Source organism: Anneissia japonica, unplaced genomic scaffold, assembly GCF_011630105.1.
Source record: "Anneissia japonica isolate Jap-2015-1 unplaced genomic scaffold, ASM1163010v1 scaffold3669_len183718_cov122, whole genome shotgun sequence".
Lineage (NCBI taxonomy): Eukaryota > Metazoa > Echinodermata > Crinoidea > Comatulida > Comatulidae > Anneissia > Anneissia japonica.
Genome location: NW_022719084.1, coordinates 104785 through 114486, shown reverse-complemented (window position 1 = coordinate 114486; position 9702 = coordinate 104785). Strand labels below are relative to the sequence as shown.

Sequence of the window (9702 nt, the reverse complement as noted above, 5' to 3'; positions counted from 1 at the left end):
GCAGTGTACTATTACTGGTCCACTGTCGCTTGGAGAATTCTGCTGTGCTGACCTAAACGCGTAGATGAAGTCAATCAATGTGGAAGAGCGTGGGGAAACACTCTTATCTGGCCAATCAGTGAAATGATACTGAACTACACTATGTACCTCTTCCGTCCCAACCTTTAAAGTAATTAATCGTGTGTCAATACTGTAATTCGTATCTCAATCGTACAGTATATACAACATTATCTTTAATTAATTTAGTTATCGTATTACTTTCGGATATTAATAAAAGTTATTGTTCTCTTGGAATTTTTATTGAGTTTAGTAAAGCGTTTGATATTATTAATCATAATATTTTAGTATCTAATTACGGTATCCGATTTGAACCCTACTTTGGTTAATTGATTATTTAAGAAATAGAACCCAATATATACCGTATGTAACGACAACTTCCGTTCAAATTAGAGGGAAATAATTCATAGTGCACCACAAGGTTCTGTTCTTAGTCCAATACTTTTCTAATATATATTAACGACCTCCCTAATTCAATTGGTTATTTCGATTTTCGTTTATTTGCCAATTCATTTTCATCTAATACAATTGATCTTAATGAAGCAAATGAAAATTTAAATTTAAAGTATCAGAATGGTGTAATTCTATGTTAACAATTAATTCTAGCAAAACTAACTACATTTTATTTCATAATACAGGCAAAGCAGTTAACCGAATCGTGCCTTGTCTGTAAATACGGTAGGGATTTTGTCCATGAGTTTTACGGCATTTGTCATGGAAAAATCATATTAATAATCTGTGTAAAAATGTAAGGAAAAAAATAGGTATTCTATATAAGTTAAGATATTTTATTCCACTCTATTTTATTGCTCATTCATAATTCTTTTATTTTTATATTTAGCCTTTATTAACCAATGAGATCGAAGTTTGGGGAAGTACTTATTTAAACAATATTTTTCTTATTAAAAAATATATATTCGATGTGTTACGTTCTCTGATTTTAGAGCTCAATCTATTCCCTTGTTTAAACTCAATATTTTAGATATTTTTAAGTTGTACAATTTATGTGTACTAAAACATATATCTGTTCTATTTTAGATTACTACATACTATTGATATATATTATAAATTTGTAACTCGTCCCAAGGATACTAAATTTAACAACCCTTTTAATTAATAATTCCTCAACTTCGCACTTAACTTGCCCAGACCATTATAGCCTAGGCCTAATTTATCATGGCCTAAAACATTGAAATAATATAAAAATAATTGGAATACCAATATTTGAATAACATACCAATAATATACCAAAATTATATACCAATATACCAAAATCAAAGAAAATATTTTCATTTAAAACCAAACAATATTTATTAGCTAAATATTAATTTTCAAAAAACATTGCTTCTGTAACTTCGTATTTGACAGTAATATTGTTTAATTAATGACACTATTTTGTTTACTTATTATTTTAGGTATTATTATTATTACTACGATCATTATTATTACCATTATCAATTATTATTTTTTAGTGCATTTTAGGCTATCAATTCAGTATTTTAATTTATATTATATTTAAAGACCAAAACTCGATAAGCGAAGGGTTTCATTTTGGTCTTTATGTTTATGTTTATTGTATATGTGTATGTTTGAAGGGAGACAATAAAGAGAGATGTATAATTATTTAAATAAATATAAATATGTTGTAAAAGGAAAGTTTCGCTAGGCCTACTAGGCCTACTGGAAAATATATGATGTGATAAATTGTTTTATTGGAATTAAACAATTTAATCACATTTCCTTGGGATTAGAACGAGGAGGAATTTAGCTAGGTCAACTACGAAAACTCCATGCAATACATTATTGTCTAAACAATTAAATTTAGTTTTTCAATGATTTTTATGACAAGGATAATGGTTTAATAATTTAAAAGAAAAACCTTTTGAAGTTGTAGATTTCGAACCACATAGTTCCCATAGTTGGTCTCGCCGCCGTTCGTTACAGCAATATTTGCGTATAAATTACTATCATTTTGATCTGGGCAGTATTGCTCACGTTTTCGCTGCAAATGGTCATAATAAAATAGTCGTCAAACATCGTTTTTTAATTTATTATTTAGGAAAAAACGACATATGCCTATTAAAACCTCGCTCTCATAAAACACTACCATAATCAACACATCCCTCTACATATTGAAGACACATACCCCAACAACGTTGGTAACTACCACAATAATCGTAGACTTTTTCTGCCAAATCATTCTCCACATATCATTGACTGATGCAACAGTTGGACATGAAATTATAAACGCGGAATAATTAAAATACGTAACGAACGCACAGCGCTGTTGAATTAAAATGTACCGTATGATGGTATGAAGGGTACAATCATTCAACATTATTTACCTTGACACGCAATAAACTCATGTGGTGTAGTATATCCCTGAAAAGAAGAAATCAAATCCATGGTCAAAAATAATTACTCAAATATTAATGTAAAACTTCCTTTAAATCTTTTAAATTATCTATTCTTTTTCAAAGTAAAAGACTGTGTCCCAACTAATCCCATGTTTTCTATGAATTTACTTGCGCGGGGTGCAACTGGGTATGTGATACCAATAGAAACCTAAAAACACGAGCAAAGCAGCACTTGATCCGAGACGCGAGACAAGTCCTCACACATTTTCAACACTTTCTAAAAATCAGTTACATGCGAAGACACATCTAATTCACATTGTTTCACTACTCTAATTACCAACTTAAAATTAAAGAAAGCCCATTACATTGGGAGAAATCCTTCATTTAACAAACAACTCATTACAACATTACTCTTTCATTCGAAATCTTTATACGACTTACCACAGTATTCCGCATTAATAATTAATATACATAACTTCCCTTGTATTTGACCGGTTGTATGAAACCCGGCAGGTCATACACGACATTGCCTGATGATGACGTGTAGTACGTCGAAACATATCGTTTTTATGTATAGTTCATTTATCATGTAATAATTGTCAAAAAATAATAACTATTTATTTACTCATTATATTTGGTGGTGGTGGTAGCCACTGTGTGTGCGCTGAACCATGGATATCTGTAGGTCCCCGGTTCAATTCCCATCGCTGCTCCTTTTGTGTTTTCCCTGGAGGGCTAAAATGCAAGTTACAATAGCGCACCGTCTTTCGGATGAGACGTTTAAGCCGTTGGTCCCGTGTGCATTATGGCACGGGTGCACGTTAAAAAACGCTGAACTATTCGGAAAAGAGTTGGGGGATTGTCTCCCGGTCCAGTATACTGCTCAATCACCGCCAGAAGGACCCAACTGGAAATAAGTCTTCTTCAGACTTTCGTGGGTTATCCTTGGTGCTTACACCAACTATATCCAATCCAATCAACCGGCGATTGGAACCATTATATTGCTACTTGTGATCGTCTATCATCTCTGAATGTTATTTTTTTACATAAAACTACATCAGTATTATTATTATTATTATTACTAATATTATTATTATTATTATTTTAGAACCGGTAGCTTACACGTTACAATAATTTAAAACCATATGTTTAATTAAAAGTTAGCGATTTTGTTTTCTCTACTACTTAGCGACCTTTTTCAATTAATAAATCATGATTTGAGAAAAGGCTTGAGATTAAAGTCCTATATTTTGAGGGAATGTAGCATCGTAGAATGTTGTTTGGAGACTTGACTGATGTAGCAATCTTTAAGTGCCTTTCACATCTATTCAGGTTCCAGTTCAGGTTCCGTTTTCAGTTCCGGTTCCTCGTCCAGTTTTTGTCGATTCTGTTCAAATCTACTGCGTTTGAAGCTGGCATCACGCAGACGTCACGTACGCAGTACGAGGAACTTGCGTCGCGAGTTGCATCGTACTGTTTATGTTTGGAAAATAATTTTATTATTGTAGATACTATGTACATGTTTTAATTATTGTTATTTATTCATTAACATTATTATATTACATTTAAATGTAATGTATTGTTTAATTATGAATTACTATGTCCATGTTAAATTAATCTTATCTATTAAAACCGTATATTTATATAATATAGTAGGCTTAATAACATAGCCAAGTTCTAGCATAGGCTAGGCTTAAACAAGTTTTGAATCCGGTTAAAAAAAATCGCTCCAGGACCGATTTGATCCGGTTGCCGGATGCCGGACCCGGCCACCGGATAGGAATAGATGTGAAGAATACAAGTCCGATTTCTTAACCGGTACCGGAACTGGAAACGGAACCTGAATAGATGTGAAAGGCAATTTAATCTCGTTTTTTTTTTTTTTTTTTATTGTTTCAAGGGGTGTGGGCATTTCTTTGGTTTGCAATAGTGTTTTGATATGTTGGGGTATCTTTTATCGAGGACCATTTATATTGCTTTTGTCTTGTAGGTGCGTATGTGATGATTTATGATCTCAGTAGTAAAACGTGTTTAAAGCCTGAAATATCCCTATAATAATGGGGGTTTGACATAACATTTATTTTTTTTTATCTCGGTCATAAAGTAAATGCGTTAAGAACCAGCGCTGTTGCCATTTCTACCAGCCAGCAATAAAGATAATTCGATTCAGAAACAAATGGTTCAGTGTATGCCTATTTAATTCAATAACAAATCTGTCATCATAATAGAGGTTGTCTTACAAAGAACAAGATATTTTTAACAACATTATATGAAAGTAAATCGCTCTAGAAAATTAATATCTCGTGCTGATTAATTTTCCGTTAATTAATAATAATTAAAAGAATGCTATAAATAACTTGTACATTGTTTTATGTCGCTTGACATTAAAACTTTTATCGTTCCATAAACTGAGACCTGATTACAATTATATACTAGTCTGTATCCTAAGACTAGATTTCATTATTTTGGTTATTTGTATTATATTTGTAAAATATTCTACCTTAAAATATTTTTTTTTTCAAGTTCAATAAATTATTTTTTGTGTAGACCTAAGGTGTGTTTACTAGATCGCAATAAACTCAACATTATTATGGATAATTCCCATTTTGAATTATTGATACAGTAGTACTTTGTCATGAATTTTCTGTTGACACTGTCAATAGCATAATCTGCCTAGATAATCTACAAGCCTTATAATTAAACACAGCATTCAAGGAATTTCGAAAGCAACATCTGGAGCCAAATCATGCGGCCATTAGACAAAACACTCACCATTATTGATTTTTAGATGAGGTGATGTATTGTGTTTTATCAACATTATAATGACTTGACTTTCTTAAAAAATAATGTTTTAAAGATTGATTCTTAAAGTATAAATCAAATAAAAAATACAAAAAAACTAATTATCTGTTAGTAAAAATAGATCAAAATCTATAAAAATAAAAATCCTTGACCATTAAACCAGAAATTACAATCAATACATAAAAAGAGTGAACATGATGGTGCCTATGAATACATATTTAGATATATATCTAAAGCAATTATAAATTATTGGAAAATAGGATACAATATTGGCTACACTGTCATTTTCAAGGCATTACCTTTTAAGGAGTTGGAGTTAAAATCAATCCTCAAAAATAACAGTGTATATTTTGTAAAATGTTTCATATCGTTTGGTAATATTACTTTTTGTCTTTCTAATACCTGCGACCTGTTTACAACCTCCCCTTCGCTAAAACTGCCAAAATGTGTAGATTCCATTTTGTCTATTGCAACAATATTTGTAATTTTGTGATTATCTAGTCATTTTTAGAAAGGTCAATTAAAATTGTCCAATACATTGTACCGTATATTAAATATAACATTGTTCTATAGAATCACTACCCTCTACCACTGACTTTTTGTGACGGTGAACATAGTTTTTTTTTTTAAACTGTTATGGTAACATTTCAACTTTAGTAAATAAAGAAAATGGTCATTCTTCAGTGATATTCCAGGTTCTATAAAGTGAACCAAGCCTATTGAGTGAACCTACGACCTAAGCCTGGTTTCCATAAAATCGCTACACGCCATCACCAACTTATTTGGCGATGCTGATTGGTCAGTTGAAGGAGGAAGCATTCCCGATTGCGTCGGGGACTGCTGCGAAGTGTAGGGATTGCAATGAAAAGGCTCTGGCGACTGTGTAGCGATTTTTATGGAAACCATGCTTTAGAATCCCTAGCCGAGATGACTTGTTCCACTACTATAGAACAATCATTCAATCTGAATAATGATAGCATGCTTCTTCCTCTACCTTACAGTGCTTTGATTTGCTCTGTTTTTATTTGAACAGATGACGTGTGTGTCACTTATTTTTCAGAATTGTTTGTAAACAGGTTTGTATTGTAATATTGTATGTTCATTAATTGTTTTTTTTTTTACAACTTAAATATTAAAACATTCATTTGCCATTGCAATAGAGATTTCATTTATTTGAATTCTGTAATAGTTTTGTAACTTTTTTTGCTGTTTGATGTGAAAACAAAGATACTATTTTATGATATATATTTTAGTAAATGATAATACTTATCCAGTTTAACAATTAAATTAACAGTAATAAACTTATGACTATCAGGTGTCTTCTGAGTACCATACGGTATGGACTATGTTATAACTAAAAGTTGACATAAGCTTCAAATCCGTCAAGGTAACACCGCGCTGCATCATAGCAAAAGCTATACTGCACCTACAAAATAAAAATAAAATATTACAAGTATTACATAAATTAAGTATGTCTTTAAATGTCTAAGAAAGCATTAATTTATAATATAAATTACTATCAATATCATAAATATTAATACTATTTCTAAGAATGACATTAAAGTAATAATAATAATAATAATAATACAATTACGCTAAGCTGCCAGTATCAGAATAATTATTACATTATCATAATTGTCAATGTCATTCAAACATTATGATAATTATTGTAATAAACATGATTATTTTTACTCCGATCATTTCATATTTTTTTTATTAATAAAATGTATATTTTTAACGGCTTCAGATTACACTTTTTATTGCTGGTATAACTTATTTTTTTTTATTAATTATTATTTTCTTCATTATAAAGTGGAGCTGTAGCTTGGTTTTCAAATTCCACAGTTCTGGTTCAAATCCCACTACAGTAACAAAAGTTACAAAAAAAAAAAAAAAAAATAAAAATAAAAAATTTCCACTCGCTAAGCCTAATAATAAGGCTTATAGTTCATGTAAAAATCTTGTACAGGTATGTGTGTTTCTTTTGGAATAAATTGCTACTAAGATATCTTTTATTGTTATTTTAATTTAAGATAACATAGATTAATAAGAAAATAATAATGAATGAATGAAATAATAATAATGATAAAAAAATAATAATAATAATAATACAGTTTTTGTGGCTTTGTATAATTACCTTTCATTGACTCTTACAATAACATTAGACATTTAAATAATATTATTTCCCAATAGAACCTACCTTAGTGTTCACCATTGTAGGGCAAACAGATCGCAGGGTTTTCAGTATTTGGAATACATCTAAAATTTTCTCTTCTTTAATTTTATCGATTATTGAATAAACAGAGCAGAACAATCCTGATCGAACCGCGCCATCCCTAAATATCAATCAATAGCAAAACATATTAGCATAATACAAATAAATATTTATGACTACTATAAATATATCAGTATTATATATGACTATGAGGCTTTTTACTTAAGTATTTTGTCTGTAAACTTTCGATTTTGGTCAAATAAATTAATGAAGAAATTATAAATAAATTTAAACACACAGGCAGTGTATGATGATTGGCCGATTACTTTGAGGAATGTGACCACTTTGAACGGCAGCAATAAACCGGACAAACGAGTCAACCTTCGGAACAGGTTCTGCCTTAGACCACTGCCGAAACTCGAAGTGCAGAATCTCTTGTACATCATTGTCCTGAATTGAAAAAGAAATACAACATATTAAGCCAATGAAATTATGGACGGCCCACACTATTTTCAAATGTTCCAAATAGAACCGTTGGTTATAGGATTTAAGAGGAAATATTCATGAACATTTTGGTGCCGAGTGTCAGAAGAGAATCTAAGTAGGCCTAACTTTTAATTCTGACATTAACTTTAATAACTGACATTTTTACGCATTTTAATGGGTTTTATGCAGTGGTGTCAAAAAGTTTGTGCGGCCCTGGCGCTGACTGTTTTGGGCCCTCTAATAAGTGAGCAAAGAGACGCTGGGGGCCAAGGGACGCTGGGGACCAAGGGACACGTAGGGCCCGCAGTCGGAGTCAAGGCCCCTGGTGGGGGTCCGAGGGGCCTTTTGTGCTCAGAGCTGACAGTATGTCATTTATGAACTGTTCAACTGAGTTAACAGAGAACAAATATTTCAGACAACATAGATTACATAGGCCAACTTTCGGAACTGGTATAGGCCTACAGTAGGCCTAGTACTCTATGTATGTGTAAATAAGTACAAAGAATATTTTAGTGAAAAACAAAACATGTTTTCATAATATATATACAATGCACAGCAGATTGATCACAAAATCAGAAGCAAATTTCAAACATCAGAGCCCAGATTTTATTGCTTAAAACTGTTGGGGCCCTGTTGAATAAAACTATGGTATTATAGTTTATATTATATATTTTTTGAACTACGTCGGGCCCCTCATGCCTGGGGGTTCTGGCGCTCTGTCCCGTCAGCGCCCGAGCGTGATGCCACTGGTTGTATAGCAATTGGAAAAAAATGAATAAAAAGTGTATTAAAACTTTTTTACGTAGCCACTAAAAATAAGAAGAGAGTTATATTTGAGTAAATGAAGTATGTGCACGACCTTCTGTAGCATGATTTTCCGTTCGATCATTAAGTCGTTCTGCTCAGACGATTTGATGCTAATGGTAAATTTATCAATCTTCAGCTCTTCATTCATCTGTTGAGGAAGGTATGCGGCGCAAGTTTCGTCTTTGTCATTCAGTTGTACGATTATGTCAGTCTTGTAATCTAACACTAAACGCCAAAAATCAACAGTAGTGTCAGCAGGCTCAGACATTGGGGCCTGGGCGACAATAAATGCGTTTTTCTTGTTGTAGCCCTGTAATGTAAAACAAAACAGATATATTCTTCAAATACAGATTGTGGAATGTGGCCATTATTTTTTATTTGAGATTCACATGAAATGACACAGTATTTGATAATGGTGATGATAATAATGATAATAAGGATAATAATGATGATAATAATAATAATAATAATAATAATAATAATTTTTTATTCGAGATTCACATGAAATGACAAAGTATTTGATATTGGTGATGATAATAATGATAATAATGATAATAATGATAATAAGGATAATAATAATAATAATATTAATAATAATAATAATAATAGTTTAGAGAACAAAATTAAATAAAATATGCAGTTTATTAATGATTTGCTCAGAAAGTTTTACTTACGTTGCAGAATGATGCGTTGATGTAATCATTTCCGTTGGCGCATGGAGTCATCAAGAAAGGACGAGCTTTATTTACTTTATAAGATAAATGAATCAAGATACAACTTATTTAAATAAATAGATAAATAAATGAACCATAACTATTCGACATAACCTATCATAATAATAATCTGTTATAAGTATGCATTTGATAATTTTGGATATAGATAACAATTACTAAATAGAAGAACTTACGTGGTAACACAACTTTGGAACGATTCTTCAATATGTTGTCGGGAAGCCTGGCATGTGATGTACGATCATCA

General features: G+C 31.3%; 1 protein-coding gene across 1 annotated transcript in view; it reads right to left on the bottom strand.

Annotated features, from left to right (window-relative positions):
- Positions 1 to 4892: 4892 nt before the first annotated feature.
- LOC117110849 (receptor-type tyrosine-protein phosphatase alpha-like) overlaps positions 4893 to 9702 on the bottom strand; it is a 10915-nt gene continuing 6105 nt past the window's right edge. Inside the window, exons 8-13 of the mRNA XM_033253681.1 lie at positions 9632 to 9701; positions 9399 to 9472; positions 8777 to 9034; positions 7730 to 7881; positions 7417 to 7552; positions 4893 to 6642 (exon numbers count right to left, since the gene is read on the bottom strand). Of these exons, the coding sequence (XP_033109572.1) occupies positions 6571 to 6642; positions 7417 to 7552; positions 7730 to 7881; positions 8777 to 9034; positions 9399 to 9472; positions 9632 to 9701 (762 nt within the window). The 3' untranslated portion in view covers positions 4893 to 6570. The remainder of the gene's footprint in view (positions 6643 to 7416; positions 7553 to 7729; positions 7882 to 8776; positions 9035 to 9398; positions 9473 to 9631; position 9702) is intronic.